General features: G+C 37.9%; 6 protein-coding genes across 14 annotated transcripts; all 6 read left to right on the top strand.

Moving 5' to 3' along the window:
- Positions 1-1,424: 1,424 nt before the first annotated feature.
- LOC124342889 (exosome complex component RRP42-like) lies at positions 1,425-3,289 on the top strand. Of its 2 annotated transcripts, XM_046796094.1 has the most exons (6): positions 1,425-1,621; positions 1,728-1,868; positions 2,013-2,210; positions 2,266-2,372; positions 2,432-2,574; positions 2,634-2,889. In XM_046796094.1, the coding sequence occupies exons 2-5, from the start codon at positions 1,830-1,832 to the stop codon at positions 2,499-2,501; spliced, it is 414 nt and encodes a 137-aa protein (XP_046652050.1). In that variant the 5' UTR covers positions 1,425-1,621; positions 1,728-1,829; the 3' UTR covers positions 2,502-2,574; positions 2,634-2,889. The 2 variants fall into 2 exon arrangements, with proteins under 2 accessions (XP_046652050.1, XP_046652051.1); XM_046796095.1 differs by lacking the exon at positions 1,425-1,621 and having other exon boundaries at positions 1,710-1,868; positions 2,634-3,289.
- Positions 3,290-4,328: 1,039 nt separating this feature from the next.
- Positions 4,329-7,224, top strand: LOC124342696. 5 transcript variants are annotated; one of them, XM_046795807.1, is made up of 11 exons: positions 4,329-4,408; positions 4,478-4,678; positions 4,737-4,830; positions 5,022-5,212; positions 5,290-5,413; positions 5,476-5,576; positions 5,641-5,827; positions 5,895-6,263; positions 6,342-6,565; positions 6,623-6,782; positions 6,866-7,224. In XM_046795807.1, the coding sequence occupies exons 4-11, from the start codon at positions 5,066-5,068 to the stop codon at positions 7,000-7,002; spliced, it is 1,449 nt and encodes a 482-aa protein (XP_046651763.1). In that variant the 5' UTR covers positions 4,329-4,408; positions 4,478-4,678; positions 4,737-4,830; positions 5,022-5,065; the 3' UTR covers positions 7,003-7,224. The 5 variants fall into 5 exon arrangements, with proteins under 5 accessions (XP_046651763.1, XP_046651764.1, XP_046651765.1 ...); XM_046795808.1 differs by lacking the exon at positions 4,329-4,408 and having other exon boundaries at positions 4,409-4,678; positions 4,746-4,830; XM_046795809.1 differs by lacking the exon at positions 4,329-4,408 and having other exon boundaries at positions 4,409-4,678; positions 5,025-5,212.
- Positions 7,225-8,153: 929 nt separating this feature from the next.
- LOC124342665 lies at positions 8,154-11,109 on the top strand. 3 transcript variants are annotated; one of them, XM_046795755.1, is made up of 9 exons: positions 8,154-8,305; positions 8,375-8,459; positions 8,909-9,096; positions 9,171-9,282; positions 9,348-9,430; positions 9,553-10,009; positions 10,074-10,519; positions 10,586-10,745; positions 10,805-11,109. In XM_046795755.1, exons 3-9 carry the CDS (start codon positions 8,929-8,931, stop codon positions 10,963-10,965), a joined length of 1,587 nt encoding a protein of 528 aa, XP_046651711.1. In that variant the 5' UTR covers positions 8,154-8,305; positions 8,375-8,459; positions 8,909-8,928; the 3' UTR covers positions 10,966-11,109. The 3 variants fall into 3 exon arrangements, with proteins under 3 accessions (XP_046651711.1, XP_046651710.1, XP_046651709.1); XM_046795754.1 differs by having other exon boundaries at positions 9,348-9,493; positions 10,077-10,519; XM_046795753.1 differs by having other exon boundaries at positions 9,348-9,493.
- Positions 11,110-12,485: 1,376 nt separating this feature from the next.
- On the top strand, positions 12,486-14,501 carry LOC124342768 (mitochondrial amidoxime-reducing component 1-like). The gene is made up of 6 exons (XM_046795921.1): positions 12,486-12,878; positions 12,953-13,129; positions 13,202-13,379; positions 13,466-13,674; positions 13,737-13,811; positions 13,940-14,501. Exons 1-6 carry the CDS (start codon positions 12,637-12,639, stop codon positions 14,067-14,069), a joined length of 1,011 nt encoding a protein of 336 aa, XP_046651877.1. The 5' UTR covers positions 12,486-12,636; the 3' UTR covers positions 14,070-14,501.
- Positions 14,502-14,577: 76 nt separating this feature from the next.
- LOC124342716 (tRNA-specific adenosine deaminase 1-like) lies at positions 14,578-16,210 on the top strand. Its single transcript, XM_046795843.1, has 3 exons — positions 14,578-14,711; positions 14,780-15,386; positions 15,458-16,210. The coding sequence occupies exons 2-3, from the start codon at positions 14,784-14,786 to the stop codon at positions 16,169-16,171; spliced, it is 1,317 nt and encodes a 438-aa protein (XP_046651799.1). The 5' UTR covers positions 14,578-14,711; positions 14,780-14,783; the 3' UTR covers positions 16,172-16,210.
- Positions 16,211-16,524: 314 nt separating this feature from the next.
- LOC124342545 (telomere-associated protein RIF1-like) lies at positions 16,525-23,161 on the top strand. Of its 2 annotated transcripts, none has more exons than XM_046795528.1 (13): positions 16,525-16,781; positions 16,847-16,965; positions 17,095-19,066; positions 19,138-19,464; positions 19,534-19,783; positions 19,870-20,038; positions 20,101-20,898; positions 20,969-21,641; positions 21,706-21,851; positions 21,923-22,434; positions 22,510-22,743; positions 22,804-22,925; positions 22,996-23,161. In XM_046795528.1, the coding sequence occupies exons 2-13, from the start codon at positions 16,847-16,849 to the stop codon at positions 23,026-23,028; spliced, it is 5,355 nt and encodes a 1,784-aa protein (XP_046651484.1). In that variant the 5' UTR covers positions 16,525-16,781; the 3' UTR covers positions 23,029-23,161. The 2 variants fall into 2 exon arrangements, with proteins under 2 accessions (XP_046651484.1, XP_046651483.1); XM_046795527.1 differs by having other exon boundaries at positions 16,526-16,781; positions 19,534-19,804.
- The last annotated feature ends 67 nt before the right edge of the window (positions 23,162-23,228 follow it).

Genomic DNA, 23,228 nt, shown 5'->3' with positions numbered 1-23,228 from the left:
ACGTTTTATGATACGTTACATGGATGTGTCTACGTTTGTTGCAAATGTCACCGTCTATAGCCAATTAAGTAAAAACCCAGCAGAGCAATAAAGGTCATTATTGATAGTAGCATCAGCACGAAAGATTGTAATCTTTCTTTTAAATATTATTTTGCTATAAAGGTCTTGTTACAACTCCGTGTGAAAGAAAGTGTGACTAATGCTATAGTTGCACCCTTTACGGGCAGGATAAACGTAGTATAAACCCTAGGCCAACCTTATCTTTTTCATGAAAGGGCGGAGCACAAAATCTGTTTGAAAATCACGCTGAAGCTAGCTCAGTCGCGGTATCGTTCTGGCTGGAGTTAGTACCTGGGTAAAACCTTTGTACGTGACTTTTATAATCAGTGCTGATTCGTTTATATAGGCTACTTAACTTTGTATTCCCTATGATAGTTATAGTGAAATAAGCGATCCAATCATCCAATGAATTAGACATTTAAAAGAAATAGAGATAGACGAAATGTACGTATATTAGTAATATTACTGATGAGAATTTCATAAGGTAGCTTAATGATGTGTTGAAGTCCTTGACTTCCGTTTGTATGACCAACACACTTAAGTAAACAAATACGTCATTATCAAATGGTTTTATCAGCAGTCCCGGGCTCCCGGCCCATCCGTTTCTCGGGTACAGTTACACCGATTTCTTTCGAATTGTCGTAACGATGCGGCCATAATACACGAGTTGCACCTTATTCGTTTGTATAGTAAGATTTGAAATGAGGTCTTAGAACCATCATCATTCACAGAATTTTTTCAATGAATATACACTTTGTAGAGTGATCTCGTCCGATCTCGACATTGTCGTTTTTTCTTATCTCAAAGATATATTATTTGGTTAAAACCTTTTTTGCTAAGCACATTACAGTTTCCGATTAGTGATAACTGTATTCTTATTGAAAAATTTCCCGATAGGGATTTATCGGCAAACGACCCTGTCTTCTCCCACCCACCACCCCACCCCACCCGACCCCACTCTACCCACCTCCTACTCCGACTGTGCGACGACGTCTCTTTCTTCTACGGCTCGATAGCTGTTTTCGGGGTTTTTTACTCGATTTCTCTCTGGGAGGTGGCGCTGTTCCTCTCGGAGAGATAGGGAAACGATTTTCGTTTGGGGGGTTCCATTGTTCTTTTATGCGATTTGCGGGGGTTTTCGTCACGGTATTCAAATTGCGACCGTCTTGTAGAGGGGATGCTTTTACATTGCAACGTCGTGATCCCGCTTTGATTGAGATAATGGGGTCGTTGTGATTTAAATGTAAAAAATAATCGCTTATTTTTAGTTAGTTTTTCTCCCGACAGGTGATTCTGACGCCAATCCATAATTCAAGGCCGACGAACTTCAACGCGGCCTTGGATTGGATTCAAAAACAAAACAAAAACAAAACAAGGCTGGCTGCTAATCAATCAAATCAACTGAATCAAGGCAAGTTTAAAGCAAAATGTAGTCAAATTTTAAATAATGTAGTTAGTATAATCCTTTGATTGTAAATTATTTTCCCTACTACGTAAAGCTGGTACAATAGCCGTACGGTTTTTTATATACCGTAAAGCATTCATTCATCATGGAGTCCAGGTATAAATAATTAAATTCTGTTGGTCTCTTATTGAAATAAAATTGTCCTTACTTAACGAAATTCAACTTTGGATATATCAATGGATGATTTACGATGTGATGGTAGAACAATGCTGGATTATCACCCTATAATTCTTGAAACTACATTAGTTTCCAATGCCAGTGGATCGGCAAGGCTGAGACTTGCAAACTCATCAACATCTGGAAAATGAAATTTGCAAATTCCTACAAAGATCCTATGCTTCAGGTGGTACTTAATTAATTTATGTCAACTTTCTTTATTGACACGACAGCAATGTTGGGTCATGTATGTTGACATATTGATATAGCTGATGTGATATTTCCACCAATCAACAATTTCTCATGAAACATTTTAATGGTATTAAAAAAGATCATGAATCAATGTGGAGGGAACCCTTATGATGCAGTGTCATTGGCTGAGAAATCGGCCCTTTATGCAACACAAATTCCATCTATTAAAAAAGCAACCATGGACGGATATCAACATGAACTGGAGCTCTCAGATGATCCTTATGATACCAAGAGACTAAACACAGAGAACATTCCTTGTGTACTGACTTTGATGAAGGTTTGTAGGTTAAAACTTTGAATTTGAAATAAATAGTCTAATACTAAGTTTTCAGGAGGTGGTGTCCTGGTGGCACGTTGCGAACATGACGCTGTCACCGTTGGATCGGCTGGTGATAACCAATTTATCAACATCAAAGCTCTTAATGAATGGGACTCAAGGGTATGCATATTTACTGTTCGTAATGAAACTGTGTCTTTAAAATAATTTTGTACTTCAAGTTGTCTGGTGAAGTCGAATGGCGCCAGAAACTGGACACTCAGCGAGGTGCTGTTCAGGCCAACGAGCTGAAGAATAATGCATGCAAGCTAGCAAAATGGACTGTGCAAGCTCTGCTCGCCAACTCTGATTGGATTAAATTCGGGTATGTGAAGGCTCCTGTTGTCGTTCGAACATTATTGTAACTAATATTGTTTGCTTCAGATATGTTTCACGTATGCACTTACGAGATACATCGCGTCGTGTAATCCTTGGAACACAGCAGTTCCACCTGTCAGATTTCGCATCGCAAATCAACCTTAATATCGACAATGCTTGGGGCATTCTCCGTTGGATTAATGATTTGTGTATGAAGGAAGAGGATGGCAAATATTTGTTGGTGAAGGATCCTAACAAGCCCGTCATCCGCCTTTACAAGGTGCCCGATAACACGTTTGAGAGCGACGATGAAGCATTTTTCGGAGAAGGAGAAGGTTTGAAACCAATCAATATCGTAACGTGCGTGTGTAACTGCTGGCTTACTTTTATTGCTTGGGTGTTGGCCTCTCTTTTTTTTTACTAGCAAAGATTAAATAAACACGTCCAAGCAGTTAATCAAATTTCCCTACATTTGTACGCCGTGTTACGTTTTGCTTGAATTCGAAGCTCGAGCTTTGTATTTATGTATAATATCTAACCACTAGTGGAAGTGCTTGGCTTCTTGGGGGAAAAAAACCTAATTAGATATGCGACATGACTTAAGGTAGTTTTAAAAAAGGCGCTATAAAACGCATGATTTCATAACGACAACTACGAAATGGTAAATAACAATGTATTCATTTTTTACACATGAATAGAAGACGAGTAACGGCTGATACAAACAAAAGAACAGCTCTTCCACTAATTCCCCAATCTACACTTAATACTACGTTTGTAATGATCGTTACATGGAATAAAGCACTTATGAAGCTTCCAGTTTACTTATACAGCGTTACTTTGATTGATTTCATCAAAAACATACCCTTATTTGTCTTGAGCAAGATTGATGTCTTCAGGTGGGTTACTGCAGTGAACAACAATTATGATGTTCGTTTCAGTCATCGGGTAAGCAAGCCAACGAATATCTTGACCGATCCCGTGAACTTCCTTTTCAGTAGATTCAGCAAATCTTTTCACAATTGAATTAGGGGTAGCACCTGATATGGGCTCGACTTTTAGCATAACCATATTCGTCTCTACGGTATATCGATCAACTTCCACAACGCTTTTTCCAACCTCTTGCGCAGTAACAGCCAATTGACCAATTGTTTGGTGAAAATATGATCTTGAGCTACCCTGGTAGGTCCCTTTGAAAGTGACAAAATTCCGGCTGCGGCCAAAATACCCGCCTGCCGCATTCCTCCTCCAAGTGCTTTTCGACAACGATGAGCCTGAGTATGAGTGTTATTGAATACCTCCAGTTCATGTTGATATCCATCCATGGTTGATATTTTAATAGATGGAATTTATGTTGCATAAAGGGCCGATTTCACAGCAAATGACACTGCATCATAAGGGTTCTCTCCACATTCATGATCTATTTTAATGCCATTAAAATGATTCATGAGAAATTGTTGATTGGTGGAAAAATGAGAAATTGATGATTGGTGGAAATATTGACAAATTCCCCCCAAAAAACCTAAACCCCGTGAAAAAAACACCCTATCGGGAAACTCGCGCGCGAAGCAAGGGATCGGCATAGTTTCTACGGCCCATGGAGGCATAGACCGATCGAAACTCGACAACTTCTATCAGGCCGAAATCTTTTAAGGCGAAAAAATGTCGCCTTTCAATTCGAAGTAATTCGTTTAATTTTAAAAATCTGACTAAGCACTAGATTTGCTTTCATAATAAAAAATGAAAAATAATAACTTTAAGCCAAACCGCTATCTGGTTTGGCAACGTCGTAACATATCATTGCCGCTCTCTGAGTACACCCGCCACTTTTGTGAAGACTGGAGGTAAACAACACCGAATTCAAGTCTCGAACAAAAATAAAAAATAATTTAAAGTTTGGATGATGTAAACAGATCACAGACGAGTGAATGTAATCTGTGCAACCGAAGAGAGTTTTATACTTGGCCGAATAAAACATATTAAGAACCCCAGGCCCAAACGCCAAACGTCCTTGTTACAAGGCACACTGGGTTGTGCTGAAAACCAGCTCTCTTAGAGCTTGCAACATGGAAACAAGAATTTAATGTGAAGAAATTCAATAACAGATGAAAATTGTAATGAATGAATTTACTCTTTAAGTTTCATAATCTTTCTATTTGTTGTCTAATTAAGTAATTATAGATATCTATGTATGTACAAAATTCAACACACCTCAGTCCAATCAAATTGACCTCAACTCACAATTGTTGCCCAGAATCGAGAAAAGGTAATCTGGGGTTTAACAATAACATGTTTTATAGCTTATTATTGTGTTGTCACCCTCAGCACTGCCTTTACTTCGTGTTAAATTATTCCTATGGCTGTTGACGTTTACACATGTTGTGTAGTAACCTCCTTATTGATATTCTTCAAGACTTATTCTCAGAAATCTATTATTTGAATGTTATTGTTTATTAGTAGGTTGATTCTCACGAAGTAACTTACTGGATCCAAAGACAATAATGACACAACTTACAGAAGAATCCAGAGAGAATGAGCTGGTGGCAAGGAAAGGTGTTGACCTTCACTCAAATGAAACTCGTGATCCTGGGAACCAACATTTTTCAAAGGATAATAACCTATCCTCTATGTTTCTTTCAGTGGACACTGTAAGCAACAATAAATACTTTAACAAGAAGTTTGGGGATTTTATGTATCTCGTTTGCTTAAAAATCGTTTTTTGCAGACAGATTTTTCGCTCGCCAGTCTATCACTTGATTCCGACATCGTGCTGGATGAGGTACAAAACTCCAATTGCACTTTGCAGCCTCATTTAGATGTCAATGCTTCGACAAGCCCCAGCACTGATGGTAATAATGGCCTGAAAGGATAAAAAGAATTCAGAATTCAATTACCTAATTTTTCTTAATAGTTATGCACTTCGATACTCAAAATACTGCCAAGGAAATAATCGGATTCAAACTGGAAAAAGAGCTTGATGTTGGCGAGTGCGATATAATCGATGGATTTATGGTATCCGAATTTTGCATCGGTTTCCAATGTTCTATCCAAATTGAATTTTTGCTTCTATCTAAAGATTCACTCCTTCACGACCGCGGATGCCTTGGAACAATTTGTTGCCAGTAGGGCAGCTGAAAAGACATTAAAACTTTCCTCTCGTTTGAAGAAAGCCAGAAAATTAGCTCCTTCATTTTTTAGAGACGTGAACAGTATGGATGCTTCATTATTCGTTCTTTCAGCAGAGCCGTATTACGAAGATTACAGTAAGTTATTTTTCATCTAGTATTTGATTTAAGATTTTCGGATAATGGTGATTTAATTTTCAAACAGATGTTCCCTTTCCCCCAAACAAGCGTCGGTTGACTGTCGAGTGCCTAAAGCGTTTCTGCACCATGGGTTGCATCTGTGATAGCTTGAATTCGACTAGACCATTTTATGAACACTGCAATCATCCTGAATGCATGTTCGATCTCGTATGTTGCTACAAACATAAACTGAGATATCGCGATTCTCCTTCACCAACCAAAAGATACGACTCCCGAGATTTCAACAAGTTTTCTGATAACGCTTTGCTGAAACAGTTGTCGTCGATAAAGGAAGAAATCTACTTCAAAACGGATCTCATCGATCGATTAGTATCTGAACTGAATGAGAAGCAATTGGAAATAGACAACCTTAAAAAACAATTGATGGGAAAAAGTACATTTATAATCTTTTAAGTTTTATTTTATTATCTGTTATTGAAATGTTACATTTCTATTTCACTTATAAATGCAGGTATCTTCAGAAGCAACATTACTCTCCGTCCGTCTCCCCTCCAAAGCGAGGCTTCCGCCACAGTGAAAAAAGTGAAGGCTGAGGAAGATAAGAAAGGGAAGATGAAAGAAAGGCCCAAAGTTGAGATTAAAAAAGAAGCTGAAGGCAGGAGGGTAAAGGCCAAGGTCGAAGTCAAGGAAGCAAAGGGGAAGATCAGCCATGCGCATGCGGATGGACTTTATGCGGTAAAATGAAGTCCTTTTTAAGTTATTCTTATCGCTTTAGCGTTCTTTATTTTTCAGAACTCTTTCCCGTTTGATGAAAGATTTCTCAACAGGCTTGCTGAGAACACTACATGTTCGATTTTTGTGCGACAATTGATGCGACACACGTTTACTTTTGATTTTTTGGCTAGTGCGAATTGTAGTTCGATGAACGATGAACACATGGCCGCCATCATAGGTGATAGATAGTTCGCAGTGATTTTAATTTTTTTTTATTATCAAAGTACAGTTTTCTTACTAGTTTTTATTTTTTTTATGAAGATGCTACTATGAAGCGGTTTAAATTTTACCATAGAAATAATGGTGAATTCGTTCATGTGACTCCAGAACTGGTCAAGAAGGTAATCGTGTCTGAATTCAACCTCAAGCAAACGCAAAAAAAGAGGAAAAGGATGTAAGCGATTTATTGACCGACGTGCTTTTGTCTTATAATTTTCTGTCTGGAGAGGATTATTGAAACTTATTGTATATTTCTTGAAGCGTTTTATATTAACTCCTAAGTTTTCTTGGTTAAACGTTGACGGCGATCCCCTTTTTTTCGAATTAAACTTTTGTATTGGTTACCTTTTAAGAACTTTCCAGTTTATAAGTATAAAAATAAAACATTTTATGTCCAACTATCCAAGTCTAGTAGCCTTCTTTTTCCTACATTCTTAACACATGCAAACTGACACATGGTATGAAAATGTTAAATGCTAATAATATTCAACGATTAGCATTAAGTGAGTATCATTAATGTAATGAAGTTGATTGAAATTAAATTTATGAAATATTGAATGAAATTTCCACTTAATGTCTGCTACGTCTACGTCCACGAGATTTTTCTATGCATGAATTCAAATGATGTGTATTTACCTTTACTTTCTAACTATTCATAGTCATTATTTAAACCGAACCTGTGGACGCATCAACAGAAAGGGAATATTTTTTAGATTACAACCTTTTGAATTTTATCACCATTTCCCCACTCTGGTTTCCCGTTTATTTTATCAGTCATCATATAAACCATAGACAAAGACCACTGGTTGATGCTGTGCTATCCTTTTAGCCCTATCCCTACTGACCCCGAGCTCCCGTATCGATTGTAGTGCCTCTAGCGGACAAAGTACTGTACTGCACCGAGGCTACGAAGGGTTTTGCAGACGAAGATTGTTTTCCTTCTGTCTTGGTAAAATTCTTTGCTGGCGTTTAATAGTTTTAGGTAATTTTGCCTTAAAAATTTTTATTAAGAAGTCAAATTGTATTAAATTTTGACATTTGCTAATTACAAAAGCAGAGAAATCAATTGAATCATTGCAATTGAATAGAAGTAAGCAGAGTGTAGAGATGAAAACGTACACTAGAGGGCAGGACAAGTAATACGGGGTTGGAGAAATCGGAGGAAGGGTAGCAAGAATTCTGGCGACAGTTGGCCATGTTAATTTTCTTATGGAGAGAATAAACCAGTGGTCTTTGTCTATGATATAAACTGATATAAAATTGGAGTAAAATTGGAGTTCAAAAATTGGCAACATCGCCAATTCAAATCCCATCTGTTCAAGCCTTAAGCATTTGTTTTAGGGTTGATTTGTGTCCGTTGTGTCGGGTTGTGTGCTCTGCAGTTTACACACATGGTGGATTTCTGAAACCATTAATCTGTTTTTTCTAAGTTTTCTTCTGAAAACATCATTTTGCCATATCCTGCCGTATGGCAACTAATTTGTATGGATTTCTCGTAACATGCACATCACATTCTGTAAAACATAGGATTTTTTTTTTTTTCATTTCAAGGAAATTGTCAAATTGATGTGAAAGTTGAAGAACGACGTTGGCAAGATACTGGAAGAATCAATTGTTACATTCTTTCACATATCAGGTATTATGGCTTATTTTCTTATTTATTGTGGCAGATGTTTGAAAAGTGTTACTGGTATATATATCGTGCTCTCAGGCCTATTGCCTAAATGTAGTTTTTTAAATCAATGTTTGAGAAAATCCGCTGCATCAAGCCAGTGATGGACATTGTGGTTATAAAATCAAGAACATTGCCCAGCATTACTCTCTCTTCGTTATTTGAATGACATTGTGTTTTTAGTATTTTCGACCAAATCCAATTTTGTCCCTTTGACTTCCATTCGACTAAATCCCTAAATCATTAGTATAAAGTCAACAGCAAGAATTATGTCCAGCTTAATTGAGTGTAATAAGCTTGAACTTTGGATACCGAAACTTTCTACTGATATTTAAGAAAATGAACATTTGTCAGTGATGCTTAACTACTCATGTACTTCAAAAAATGTGCATTAATTGAAGTCATTTCTACAGGCCTCATGAAATAGTTTATTATGTATCAGAAGGTTCGTTCAAATCTTACTACAACTAGACAAGACGGCGAGCTAAAGGGAGGTGAAGGCGAACGGTATTCGTCAATAAGAAACATTGACGATTTGAGTTACGAGGATAACTTCCCCAAAGGAAATCTGCTCTTTCCAAAATTTCATTCTTCTGAAGACGTGAGACAACTAGCGAAAATTGCAGTAATAACAACAAAGTTTTTTAATTATATTTAAATCATTTTGTGTCGCAGGAAGATTTGCCACCTGTGTTATCACTTTATTCGGAAGTCTCTGTTGACGATTTGGAGTCCAACTGTAGTTCACCGCCTGATTTGACGGCGAGTGTGCCCTTGGAGTCTGATGGTAACTAGAATTAAAATAAAATTTTCAATTGAAAATCATGTTACATTCAGTTACTCGATTTCCAGAATTAGATATAGATGTTTGCATCGCCGATGCTAAAAAAGCTTTAGCAAAAATCGTCTCTAAAAACGAAGTTAGTCTACAAGAGGTAAAAAAGGCCAGATTAGACTCGTATTCTATTGTAGAGTGTGACAAGATAGACGGAAAAATGGTATAACTTGAATTAACGATGTTTTTAATTGAGATTCAATTTTCTGGTTTTCGCTCTAGTTTCATTCATTCGTTACTATGGATGACTTGGAAACTTTTGCTACTGGGCGTGCAACCAATCGAGGAGGGGACCCTACGAATTCCCAATCTGATCCCTTAGAAAAATCTAACCAGGTGTCTACTTCTAATGCTGGATTCACCTGCATTAAAAAAAGGATTGGACGAGACATAGACAAAAGTCGTCCTTTGTCTAACAAAAAAATTCGGGTTTTTACGATCGATGAATATGATGATTTTGACGAAACAACACCCAAAGAGGAAGAAACATCATCATCCGAATCAGATCTTGAAGTTATCGTTATAGAAGATTACAACGTGAAACCTGGAGAACATACCGAGAAAGTAACGACTGTGAAAGATCCTGATGGACTTATGAATATAGATGAAAAAATCTCTCCCGATAAACGAGATGCGTCATTTGTCATACTTCCAGAAGAGACGTATTACGAAAACTATGGTACAGTAATCTTTTTCAATTAATTCCATGTTTAATCAATAATAAAATTCAAATTTTTTTCTAGAAGTACCTGGCCTGTTGAAACAGCCAGGTTTCCAATCCGTGGTCGAATGTGGCAAGCGATTCTGCATTATGGGTTGTGTTTGCAGTAGCCTGCATTTATTAAAACCTCGGTCCCAGCGATGCCTTCACATGGAATGCATGTTTGATCATGCCTGCACCATAAAATCGAAGCCTACACCTTCAACACCAACCAAGAACGAGGATAACTCTCTGGCGGATCTTCGAAGCCAAAACTTGTCGATGAAGAGTGAAATTGAACTTCAGAAGGATGAAATTCATGAATTGGAAGTTAGACTATTGCAAAGAGAGAGTGAAATTGAGAAATTGAGAAAACAATTGATTGCTGATCAGCAATTCGCTACTATTGAAAAAAGGAAGAATATCAGGGTGATGACAACCGACGAATTGATGGTGCATGGGAGGCACGTACAAGATGGACATTATGTGGTAAAACACTATTGCTTAAACATTTTAAACAACAAGTTTTCTTTACAATGGTTCGCTTTTTGTCAGGATTCATTTCCATTTAAGAAAAGCATGCTGGATAGCCTGGCGAAGAATACTACTGTATCCACCTTTATCAGACAGCTGATGCGGAAAATGTACACACCAGAATACCTTTCTTTGGAGACTATGAGAAACATGAATAAAGAACATGTGGCTGCCATTACAGGTGTTTAGATCTCTATCTTCAAGAATATGTCTTACTTATAATTTCATCTTATCTCTCAGAGGCTGCTAAAGAACGATTCTCTCTATACCGTGGGAGAAATGGTAACAATTTCAATTTAACTGAAGAGAAAATCAAGCAAGTGATAACTTCAGAATTCAACCTAAAACACAATGCCAGAAAGAAAAGCGAAAAAACATCAGCTGGCCTTAAGCCAGCTTGATTTTTTGCCGCATCTTTTTTTGGCGACATTTGCTTTAGTGGTTAAACGCTTGGCTGTCTATTTTATCATCCTAATCAAATGAGACTGACTTTAATACTATGGGTTCAATAAATTCAACACGGTAATAAATGTAATACAGTATAATCCTTGTAATCAATATTTGTAATTTGTATCAACAATTATTTAACAAATTAAGAGCAAAAAATGTATTACATTAGAGTTCATAAATGTAGAAAAAAAGTACTTCTAGTGTATAGCACTATCTGGTTCATTTACTGTTTATGTTTTATTAATATTTTTAGTTTTTTTAGCTAAGAACTAATGGTCTTGTCTGTTGACCGCAATTTTCAATTTTAGTTGCCGACAAATTCCTTCTTACTACATTTGGCGTTTTTAGGCTATGCTACTTGAATGTGGCGGATTTGACCTTACGTGAACACGTAAAATACACGGAAAATAAACGAAACAGAGACAAAGAACGATCGAAGGATCGTGAAAAGAAATCATGAACTCCGACTCCTACATCCAATCACCACACAGTTTGCTCTGCTGTATCTCAAGACCAAGTCTTTCGACTTTCTTAGGCAGATGAAGAGAAATCTGAAGAAACAAAAGGGCAAAAGTTTTAATTCTACTCTTGCTACGCTACGCAAACAGGTAGAAATTGGAATCCACAAGTTAAACGTAGATATTCTAAATATTTCCGTTTATTTAGTGAAATGTCACCATCTCAGACGGATTTGCCAAGTTCTATACGTATACAGTGACTCGAAAGCTCCTATCTTTCCTACCCCAAATCAGGTTAAAAGAAATTGTACGTTTATCCTTACGATGTAGTTACATTCTTTTTACTCCTTGTATTCAGAAAACTGCAGACTCGGCGATAAAAAGGCGAGATTTCAGCTGTTGGTTCTATGTCTTCCGGCAACACATCATCTTTGAGATCGAGGAAAAAGCTCGCTTTCGGCCGTCGTGGTAACGCAACCTTTCTTTTAATGTAAATTGTAATGATAATAATTTTAGTTTCGCTTCCGCCCTCCGTCTGCTCGTGTAACCTACGGTATTCGACCTTATGGTTACTGATCAAATTCGGAGGCTGATCTGAATTCTAATTCGCTTTCCATATCTGTGCACATGTTCCGTTTCTAGCTTTGCAGTAAACGAGGTAAAGACAAGAGAAATAGCTGGCGTAGATTTGTCCTTCTATGTCCTGTCTTCTCTTTTTTTTGTGATTTTGGCAGTTGACACATCAAGTAATTTGAGTCGCACCTTTTCTTCTTTAGCCAATTGACTTGCTATTGTTACCGCCGCCAGCGGACCATCACCAGCGTCGAGTATCTCTCAAAGCTCCCTTTCACCTAATGGATGAAGCCCAAGTTGGAAATGATAAACGGTAAAATTAACTTTATTTCAATTATATTGTACACCTTTAATTACAAAAAAATTGATTTTTAATTTAAGGAAAGAAATAAAGAAAACACATAATTGCGTAAAAATATTTGTAAGTAAAAAATTGGCACTGTTGTGTCACAACAATTGCAACTGATGTGTTTCGAACAATGTTTACGTTTGTAAAACGTAGTTTGTTATTGTCGCTGTCGCGTTTTAGAGTTTCAGCGTCACTTCAGGTCGTTTTGCTCTAGTTTCTTCCATTCTATTGTCGAAAAGGATATGGATCAAATAAAAGTAGTTTTAGCTATCGGAATTGGAGCAGCCTTCTTAGGGGCCGTTGTTTACAAACTCTACAGGAAGTCCAAAGAGGAGAAAAATTTCAGGCAATTGGTTAAGGGTTGGAAAGCGTGCGGCGTAGTGAGTCAACTGCACATTTTCCCCCTTAAATCAGGTCATGGCATTCCTGTAGAAGAGGCATATGCACAAAAAATTGGCCTTGTCAATGGAGAACTTCAAGACAGGTTTGTCATCCAAAATTTTGCTAACATTTGCATATTTTTAATGTAATTTTAACTGCATTGTGGCTTAATTTCAGGTCTTTTATGGCATACAATGAGAACAACAACTTTTTGTTTGGTCGAATTCACCCTAAAATGGTTCTAATCAAAATATCTGTTTCTGGCAACAAAGTAGAATTTACAGCACCCAACTGTGAGTCAATTACTTTTCCAATTCCATCTCAATCTGAAACAGAGAAACAAGTCAAAGTGAGGTATGTATTCTTTTGTGTAATAATGGAAAGGTCAAAATATTTTTTTAATCTAAAAAGAACTTGATATTACAGAATTTTTGGAGAGGAAGTAGCTGCTTTTGATTGTGGTGATCAAGTAGCTCAGTGGCTTTCACAATATATTTTCCAAAAAGATTCTGGTGCTAGACTGGCCCACTTGTCCTATCCTAAAGTATCTCCTCGCGTGTTGAAATCCAAGCCGGGCCAAAACTGGTTGAAGCCGACTGACGCGGTAATTAATTACACTATTCAATTTTATAGAAATCACACTAATAAGGCGTGAATTGGTTGCATTGATTTATTTGGGTAAATACGTAGGGATTGTTCTCTAACGCTACCCCGTTTCACTTGCTATCGGTGGAGTCGGCCAATGATTTGAATTCTCGAGTGGATGGATTAGAAATTTCGACTTTAAATTTTCGTCCAACCATTACCGTCAGTGGATGTCAGCGTCCCTACGAGGAAGACGATTGGAGATTTGTCCGTATCGGCGAAGCTGTCTTCCGCTACGTCAAGGGAACCGAGCGGTAAATACTATCTTCCTAGCCCTCAACAATGGATCTTATCATTTCATTTCTTATTTATGTAGATGTATATTACCTACAATTGATCCAGCGACTGGAATAAAAGACCCTAACCAGGAACCTTTACGAACTCTTCGAAAGTATGTACACGCACTCATTTTCGATCCACGTCGATGCGTGTTGTTTGTCTGCAAAATTTTATCTTTTATTCTTTTCTCCCCTTTGTCGTTTCGCTCTCTTGTTTTTTCTTCTATGTCTTCGTGTATAGATACCGTCTTGCAGAGGATCCGGTGTTGCGTAAAGCCATGGGCGAGTCTCCTCTCATGGGAATCAGTTTAGCTCTGGAACAAGCCGGAAGGATCCGTATAGGTGATGTTGTCTACGTCGGCCAACTGTAAATTACTGTGTCATCCAAAGAGATTGCACAGTTTCTTGGATTGATTATATTTTTTTATTATTATTTTAGTTGAAACTGGCCTGTGGCCTAAAGTTATTTTTTCCAATTCCATTTTTTTGCTACGGATTTTTATTAAAATTTTATTATGGAATTTCGGTTGAATTTCCATTATTTAAGAATAAATCACAAAAGAAATGAACTACTGGTGTTATTGACTATAGTATTTCACAATACCGCGAAGGAATCCGCGGTTATTCTGTTACAGCAATAATCTGATCTTTACTACTTTTTTTTACTATCAAAATACGCTTTTTCCATAATCCTTTCAGAAGAACAATTCATCCATGATTGAATTGAATGCATGCTTATTGTCTGTGTGAGTCAAAGCTGCCTGTAACTTTGTTTTTTTTTGCTTCACGAATTTACATTTTGACATGTTCCATTGCAGTAGTTGAATTTCGCAACGCTGTTCAAAACAGGTTTTAATAAAATCTTCGCCAATATCTGCCATCTACTGGTCTAGTTTATTAGTTGCCTCCGTAAACGTTTGCAGACGAAAACGTCCAATCTCATTTGAAAAAAAAAAAGTTGTTTTGTTCCGGTTTGAACGACTTGTTCTTTGTTTTTGTTTGTACATTTACATGTAATTCGTTTTTTAGTTTTGATTTATTAATTTTAATAAAATAAGCTTTATTTTCTTTTATCTTTCAGAACAATGGACTCAATCTATGATAGAAAACTTCTGGCGAATCAAGTTGCTCAACTATGTTATAACCATTTTGACAATCTCCCCAAAAAAGGCAAACCTATAGAAGGAAAAGAATGGACTGTAGTAGCTGCATTTGTTCAACAGACTAGACAAAATGATGAAACAAAAAGTTCCCTTGAAGTTGTTTCCATGGGTACAGGTTCTAAGTGTGTTGGACAGAATAAGCTGTCAAAAGATGGTGATATATTGAATGATAGTCATGCTGAAGTTGTTGCTAGAAGAGGTTTTCTCCGATACATGTACCATCAAATGGAAAAAGCTGTTTCTGGCAAAGAAAGTGACCTATTCATTGTGGACCCCATTTCAAAAAAGCTTTTGCAGAGAGAAGGAGTTTCATTTATTTTCTTCTCCAGTCATACACCATGTGGTGATGCATCTATAATTGTAAAGGAAAATAGCAAAATTATGTCTAATACCACAGAGGAAATATTAAAACCATCTGAGGGTAAGGTAACAAGTTTTGACGAAGAACCACCCTCAAAAATGCCAAGGTTTGATATTCCAGATATTCATAGAACAGGAGCAAAGTGTGTAGAAGGTGGACCCCAGGTAACAAAAACTTCAAAAACTCAAAATGTTCTTTCTTTAATTTCAATATCTATTCCTTAAATATTTCCTAGGATTTAAAGCAACCTGGTGTTAATCACCATGTAGCTGGTGTTTTAAGAATAAAACCGGGAAGAGGGGACCGTACATTGTCAATGTCCTGTAGTGATAAACTCGCCAAGTGGAATATTTTGGGTGTTCAAGGATCTCTGTTAATGAATTTCCTTTCTAAACCTATTTATGTCTCTCACGTTATTATAGGGAAATGCCCCTATAGCCAATCCGTCATGGAACGTGCCTTAATCACTAGATTTGAACATTCAGACAATCAAATGGGAAATGCTGTATTCATGCAGCAAAAACCAGACATTAGTCAATCTCAGATTGAATTCAAATTTGGCAAAGTAGAAAATGATGAAGACGACCAGATGCACCCTTGTCCATCCAGTATAAGTTGGTGTGCTTGTCCTATGAAACAACTAGAAGTTGCAGTGGAAGGAAGGAAACAAGGAATTACAAAGAAGAACCAGAACAAACCGTCATGTCGATTAGAAATCTGCAAGAAGAATTTATTCCAGAAATTTGTCAGTCTGCTCAACTGCTTCCCAACTGATTATTTGCCAATTCATTTAAAAGAGCAGCATTCTGATATTCAGTGTATGACATACAATAAAGCAAAGCGATTGTGTTCTGACTATTTTGAAATGTGGGAAAAAACGCGCGCAAAAATGCTGTCGACGTGGACTTCAAAACCCACAACTTTGACTGAATTTACTGTTTGTGAATAATTAACTAATACGTTGAATAAACGTTGATTTTAATTCGTACTGAATTTATTTAAAACAAATATTAAATTAATAAGGGGAAAAGCTTCATTTCACAGAGATTTATCTTGACTGCCATCTAGTAGTCGTGATTTTCGTTCCTGGTTTTTAATTTTTTATTAGTTCATTTCATTGCCCTTTTTATCTTACTTTTATAAAAGAAATCATGGAAAATCAAAATTTCTTTGTCTAATGTAATTTTTTATTTTTATGTAAGATAATTATGATGAATTTTCGAACTAAATCAGAGCTAAATAACCAAAAGATCTAATAGGAAGACACTGGCAACGTCTAATGTCTTGTTATGATGTTCCCGCCTTCACGAACGAAGAAACCCTTAACTTCTCGTGCAGTAAGCTGGCATTCGCTATTCAGCAGTAATTCTTATCTATTCGAATGTGACAACCCATTTTAATATTCATGCGGTATTGTTAAATCGACAAAGTAAAAAGTATTCCTTTTGAAGTACCAAGATTACAAAAGTACGAAGACTCCTCAAAACCAGCAAAAGTCGTTCGTAGAAAGACATTTTTTTTTCAACTCTTTGATCATTCAATGTTGTTGGGCACTAAAGGTATATTTACATAGACTTTTTACATTTTGTTCTAGAGAAATTTTGAACATGTTTCTATTACTTAGATGTCTGTAATAAAGTCCCCGACCAAGGCTGTCATGGCTTCACTTTTGAAGAATATTTCAGATCTAAAGAATGAAAAGAATCCCAAGTCCCATTTGATGATTTATGAAACATTGACTCAGTAAGTATTAACATTACATCACTCACTGTTTAACATGTGCTTTATTTGTACTTGTTAGCTTGATTGACTATTCATGATGCCATGGGTTGTACAGTTGAAATATTCTTATATTTTTTCTTGTTATTATAGGTTAGGTGCTAAAAGTTCTCTATTCAAAGATGAGTCATGCAATGATAGTCTGCATTCTGTTGCGATACCAGTGACTCTTCAAGATATCTCTACTGGGAATGATAATTTAGTGCTGGCTGCACTTAGTTTTTTGGGAGGCTTGCTGCAAGTGGTGAAATTCCCTTTAGACAAACAATTGTTGGTTGTTGAAGTACTAACTGAAAAGCTTGGCAAAGTTTCTGAAAAAAACCTATCAAGAAAGCTTATGTGGAGCCTTGCCAACATTCAATTTGACACCCAGCTTCCAGAATCACATTTAACAAAAATGCTCAAGGCATCCGGTTTGTTCTTGCAAGAAAATCCTCCTGTTCTGTCACTGAGCACAGTTTGCGAATCTTTGAACGCCTTACGGAATATGGGAGTGAGAAACAAAGAATATTTCGCAAAGAATTTACCGATGGTTCTGACTTTTGTGATTCCGTGGCTATTCAACGAAGCCGATCGAATTCGTGAGCTTTCTCTTGGCTGTCTTGAGCCATTTACAGCCAATATAGCCAAACAAAGACTACTTGATACTTCATTTCAAGTTCTCCTTAGGAGTAAGTACTATGGTGTATTGTCGCAACTAGTCCTTGGTGAATCTGTTGACAGCTTGAAAATCTGGAGTTTCCTCATTCAAGCTTTCGGAACCGAACTCCACGAATCTGTTTCTTTGCTTAATGAGTTGCTGAAAATGGAAGAGAGTGCCTTAAAATGCAAGAATCCGGTCTATCGCCAGTGTGCCTTGGAATATTGGAAGTACATCATTGATTGTTTCGCATTGAATGCTGTCGTATTGAACAACTCCAAGAGAATAAAACTGGTGCTAGTGCCACTCAAATCAACAGACACACGCACGGTAGATTTCTCAAAAACCAAAATTGAGCTATGGTGGTATTTGCTCAACAGACTTGGACCCGACGCAACTCATCGTTTTCAAGAAGTGACATTGCCTCTTCTCACTTTCTGCTTTGGCGCTCAGGATGAAAAACAACAAACTAAAGGAACGGCTCTCGTTTTCTCCAACATCTTGCCCTTGGCAACAACCGTTTTAGCTGGAATTCTCTCACTTGAAACGGAATTCAAAATGAAACCGACGGATACTGTTGAGCTGTCTCGCTCTTATCCCTACCTTAGTCCTGAAGATTTCCGTTTGAACGTCGACAACTTCCGTCGATTTTCTCTGCTGACCCTTAATTTAAAACCAACATCGGAAAACACTAACGGAGTTTACGAGCTTGTCATGCGATCCTTCATCGAACGATGCTGCTCTTCTAATCTAACAGAACCACTAAAGGTGTTTATTCACGACCTCATGAAAATCATTACGTCTAAACCAGCACTGATGGAAGTCGTCTTTGACGTGCTCACCGCAGCCTTCAGCTTTTCTCTTGTAACGGAGCTGGTCACGGAAAATATGACTTGTCTCTTGCAATGGTTTGTTGAAAATGAGCCCCTTCCTGCACACCCACTCGTCCGTTTCCTCTCCAAGTTCTTCGAAGCCGCAATTATTTGGAATGTAGCGAAATTTACAGCGAAGATTACTGACACACTGCAAAACTTAAGCCACTCCAAAGACCAAGAATTCAATGCATCAGCCGTTGAACTGTGGAGTAAATTTGCGAGTGCTCTGATTGCTAAGAGCCACGTCATTCATTTGCCTAATGCCCACTTGCAATCACTTCTACTACCTCTTACCTGGTCTCGTATCGAGTCAGACGAGGGCGTCTTCCTCCCGTGGTCTACGCTCTTATCAACATGGGCGAAAAAAGATTCTTCAGTCTTAGAAAAAGTACTGAATCCTCGAGGATTGGACGAAGTTGATGTCGAGGAATCCACAATCCATTCTGTGCTATCAGCTCTTCGCTCAGAGTTATCTTCGCATTCAAAAGAAATTTCTTCGTGGATCAAACGCTGGACAGCATCTTGGATTAAACTCGCTGACATTGCAGAGGTAAAACAATGATTATGTTTAAGCCCTTATTATTCTATTCATCTATATAATTTCCAATTTTTTATTTATAGAATAAGAAGAAATGTACGGATTTGTTCGTGAATTTTCTGTCTACGGTAATCGAGGAGCTAAAAGTAGAGGGGAACCCCGATTTATTACTGACACAAGTGAAATCGTGTCTTCAAGGAAACACTCTTTCAAAAGAAGTGTCGGACATTCTATATGGAATATTCGGTCCTGCAGCCACCGCTTTTAAGACACCAAATGTTCTGAAGTTGCGCAAACATAATAATATTTGCAAATTGTTTTCAACTCTGGTTCAACGTAACCTTCTCCCGAGAAACAAGCAAAAGCCCAAAGCCCTCGACGATTTTGTTGTCATTCAAACACCCGAAAAGGTATTTACTTCAGTGTTTCATTTCAGTGTTTTCATCTTTTAAAATTGAATTTTTTTTTTTTTTTTTCAGAAAAAGCGTGTGCTGACGGAGCACCAGAAAGAGGTGATGCGATCCAAGAGACGATCAACATGTGGTGTACCCGCCATGTATAACGACTTGTCCCAGAGTAGTCAAACCACAGATTCAATGGATACTCAATCCGTAAGTGAATTCTCAGTTTCTGCAGCTGCTTCCAGTTTATCTGTTCTGAAAGAAGAAGACGCACTTCTTGAACCTCCGGTGGTTTTGCAACAAACAGAAGTTTTGAACGAATTGCCCGGTAATGGAAACCAAATTGTTGGTATGATTATTATTTTTTTATTTACGCGTGCCCCTCTCCTCCTCTAAACCATTTTTCTGTTCAAGGTCCTGCAAAAACAGATGATCCTGCTACCCTCAGTGAAATGTTACAGGTAGATTTGAAGTTAAGAAGCAAAGTCAGCGTTCAAGTGGATAAATTGCCATCCCGCCGATCACTTCGTCGATCCTTGCCTTCTTCAGCCACTTCGTCCCAATCTCCTTCATCAACAGAAGAGTAAAAACAATCATAATAATATTTTGTTCAAACATCTTATTCCGTTATTCTTTTCCAAATAGATGTATGGAAGTATTTCAACGTCCGGGACCAGCTTCAAGGAAAAGGGGATATAAAAAGCCTGTTGCTGTTGAGAAAGAAGAAGATAATTGCGTAATTGCAACCACTTTGGAGCCACGAATTGATGAAAGTCATGACAAAGAAAATGGATTGGCCGATACTCAACCGACTCGAACTTCCACCTCGTGTTCCAGCTCACCTCGTAAAACTCCGCCTCTGGAACCTTCTCCTACTGCGGTTGACAAGCAAGAGGATTCTACTCCGCCCCTCGAACCCTCTCCTACTGGAGTTGACAAGCAAGAGGATTCTCCTCCGCCTCTCGAACCTCCTCCCACTGAGGTTGACATGCAGGAGGATTCCCCGGTTACATCTTCCATTGTGCCTGACGGGCCGAAAGCTGGTCCGATTCCAGCTAGTGATTGTGACATAGAGGAAGTTGCAACTCCCCAAGTGATGGAACCTAGCGCCGAAGTGAAACCTGTACCTAAAAGCGAAAAATCTGTTAGCGACGACCTTGTTAACGATTGGGAGGACAGCGATGAAAGTATGGTGGTTGATCCCAATGTGCCTGAAATGCCAAAAGAGGTTACAAGTGAGACATCAATTCCATCTACTGATTATATTGAAGCCTCCAAGGAAAATTCGACGTCTATTGAAAATATTGATCTAACTTGCACGTCGAAGACGGACGATGAGAAAGTTCCTGCTGTTGACGTAATTTCTGAAACAACACCGTCTGCCATTCAAGTGGCCGAAGAAACAAATATCGTGGAAGCATCACCTTTAACGTCTGAGCAACTGTATTGATTTATTTCGTTTATTAACTTGTGATTTGAAACTAAAATATTTTATTTTATCTGTTAATTTTAGGAAATCATCGAATGATAATCCTTTATTGGAAAACAACAACGTTGAATCTTCAGTTGATTCTGTGCACCCTGAAACAGTTCAACAGAAAATACCAGTCGTTCCATTGAAGAGTTTGATTAAGTCTTTCAGCTTACGTTCGAAAAAAGTGATTGTTCCAAAGATTGTCGGGCCGTCTCCTAGCAGCGGGAAACGTGGAGCTCATATTTTGGAGCTCTCAAGAAAAATACAGAACGAACCTCCCAAGAAGAAATCCAAAAGAGGAGAATCTCCTCAGAAGGAAACAGTGGAGTCCACAGTTAGTAGCGCCTCTCTGGGGGAAGTTGTTGTTACTCCGGAAGGATCTCCGGCAAGAACTGCTCCATGGCTTCCTCGCACCTACTCACCCTACGCTAGTCCCAGTACTGGAATCTTGAAAAAGAGAGGACTTCTAGAAGAGTCTGAAGATGCTTCAGAGAATTGTTGCTCACCTGCATCTAGCGCGTCCAAGTCCCGCCGTGTTAGCTTTGCCGATCCGGAAGTCTCACACAGCGTCAAAATATCGCCAATTAAAAAAAAACTATCAAGAATTCGCACGCGTCGTTCGTTGATTAGAACCTATGATGATTCTCTGTCCGATCAACAACCTACAGAAGAATTGATCGGAAAATTGGAAAATGTGTCCGAATCTTCAGAGGTACGTATCGAACATGAATTTATCGACCTGTTTGGATGGATTTTCAATGTTATTATCTATCCAGAAATCTCCTGACGATGAAACTGTTTCGGCCATCAGTGGAAGTATTACTGCAGATCCACAAGCTTCTTCGTCCATAGAAGAGCATACTTCTGATTCGATTATTGTCACTCAGGAAACGAACTCGCAAACCGATAACGAAGTGTCACAGTACGTTATTCTAATAAAATCTATAAGAAAACATTAATTTGACGCTATATTTTGCCTTTATCACATCATAGGATTTTGACAGAAAAGAACAGCCACTCATCAGAAACTCAAGAAATTGTGGATTCGGAAGAACTACAGCGAACGGCTATTTATCCAGCGGCCACTGACTGTATCGATTCTTTGGCGCTAATTGTCGATCGAGTGACGTCTCCTACATCGAAAGGTCCTATATTGGCCGTTCTCGAAAAACTTGGGGTCCGCACTATCGGAGACTTCTGCGCCCTATCTGAGACTGACATCAAAGGACTGGATTTCAAATTGCCTCAACATGAAACGATCAAACAGTTTTTAGAAAGCCATTTCGCCAGAAAAAGTTCTACGAGAATTGAAACACAACCACTTGAGCCAGAAAACTCCAGCTTGAACGATGCGAGCCCATCAAGTGCGGAAAAAGTTGAGTCTGAAGTGGTCATTCTGTCATCAGACGAAGGAAGATCCGACGATTTGATCAAATCGTCTGATGAGTTGAAAAGCGAGGAATCCAATAAAACACCTGATTCATCTCCTAACGGACAGATCATAAGTAATAATTATTTTTTAAATTTATTTTAGTTTTAGCAGAGTAAAAATTCAGGCATTTGTCTATCGTGTTATTTAGCTGACAGTCCAGAAATGCTTTTCTCATGCCCGTTGAGCAGCAACGACATCAACAGTTGTAGTGTGCTAGCTAGTCCCGAGACATCAGATGATTGTGACGAGGTTACTGACGATCTCATGGAAATATCTCCCTGTAGAGATGAGGAAAAGTTACCCGCACCAAATTCTGATTCTTTAAAGACACCAACAACAGTTTCTGATGAAATTGTTCTACCTGACGCCAATCCAGCCAATGGTATGTTTAATTGTTGTTGTTGTTCAAAAGCTGTACTACTAATTTGGCTTTTATGAATAGATGTCTTACGACTTTCCGCTGATGACGTAATCAAAATGGTTGAACATCACCCCCAAAAAGACGAGATTATTTCATCAATCATCAAAAAATATATGTCGCTGTCTTTTACTGTAAACGGAAAGGTATGTGAAGTAATATTTTTGGTATGGAGTTGTATTATACAAATATTTTTCCTTTTTGGATCTCTTCTAGGTATTTCCTTTTCCTATTCCGAATGATTTGTAGTTAGAAATCAAGTCTATGTTTTACCGTACAAACGAATCAACGAAACATAATCCATACCCGAGTTTTTAAGGCGAAATATTTCTTCTGCTCATTTCCCTTGTTCATAGGTGTAATACACGGTTTTTTAATTTTACTAATTGATTGGGGTGTATTGCTCTATAATGTGTTGGCACTAGAGGGAACGTTAGCCTATGAGGTAA

Source organism: Daphnia pulicaria, chromosome 6 (genome assembly GCF_021234035.1).
Source record: "Daphnia pulicaria isolate SC F1-1A chromosome 6, SC_F0-13Bv2, whole genome shotgun sequence".
Taxonomy (NCBI): Eukaryota; Metazoa; Arthropoda; class Branchiopoda; order Diplostraca; family Daphniidae; genus Daphnia; species Daphnia pulicaria.
This window is presented reverse-complemented; position numbering and strand designations above follow the sequence as displayed.

Coding starts and splice junctions, on each gene's coding strand:
- LOC124342768 (XM_046795921.1), top strand. CDS start 12,637: ATGGATCAAATAAAAGTAGTTTTAGCTATCGGAATTGGAGCAGCCTTC. Junction 13,380..13,465: donor GGTTGAAGCCGACTGACGCG/GTAATTAATTAC, acceptor GTAAATACGTAG/GGATTGTTCTCTAACGCTAC. Junction 13,812..13,939: donor CCTTTACGAACTCTTCGAAA/GTATGTACACGC, acceptor CTTCGTGTATAG/ATACCGTCTTGCAGAGGATC.
- LOC124342665 (XM_046795753.1), top strand. CDS start 8,929: ATGTATCAGAAGGTTCGTTCAAATCTTACTACAACTAGACAAGACGGC. Junction 10,010..10,073: donor GACGTATTACGAAAACTATG/GTACAGTAATCT, acceptor ATTTTTTTCTAG/AAGTACCTGGCCTGTTGAAA. Junction 10,746..10,804: donor ACATGTGGCTGCCATTACAG/GTGTTTAGATCT, acceptor CTTATCTCTCAG/AGGCTGCTAAAGAACGATTC.
- LOC124342696 (XM_046795807.1), top strand. CDS start 5,066: ATGACACAACTTACAGAAGAATCCAGAGAGAATGAGCTGGTGGCAAGG. Junction 5,577..5,640: donor ATATAATCGATGGATTTATG/GTATCCGAATTT, acceptor TTCTATCTAAAG/ATTCACTCCTTCACGACCGC. Junction 5,828..5,894: donor GCCGTATTACGAAGATTACA/GTAAGTTATTTT, acceptor ATTTTCAAACAG/ATGTTCCCTTTCCCCCAAAC.
- LOC124342716 (XM_046795843.1), top strand. CDS start 14,784: ATGGACTCAATCTATGATAGAAAACTTCTGGCGAATCAAGTTGCTCAA. Junction 15,387..15,457: donor GTGTAGAAGGTGGACCCCAG/GTAACAAAAACT, acceptor AATATTTCCTAG/GATTTAAAGCAACCTGGTGT.
- LOC124342545 (XM_046795527.1), top strand. CDS start 16,847: ATGTCTGTAATAAAGTCCCCGACCAAGGCTGTCATGGCTTCACTTTTG. Junction 19,465..19,533: donor TCATTCAAACACCCGAAAAG/GTATTTACTTCA, acceptor TTTTTTTTTCAG/AAAAAGCGTGTGCTGACGGA. Junction 21,642..21,705: donor ATGTGTCCGAATCTTCAGAG/GTACGTATCGAA, acceptor TTATCTATCCAG/AAATCTCCTGACGATGAAAC.
- LOC124342889 (XM_046796095.1), top strand. CDS start 1,830: ATGAAATTTGCAAATTCCTACAAAGATCCTATGCTTCAG. Junction 1,869..2,012: donor ACAAAGATCCTATGCTTCAG/GTGGTACTTAAT, acceptor GTATTAAAAAAG/ATCATGAATCAATGTGGAGG. Junction 2,211..2,265: donor GTGTACTGACTTTGATGAAG/GTTTGTAGGTTA, acceptor CTAAGTTTTCAG/GAGGTGGTGTCCTGGTGGCA.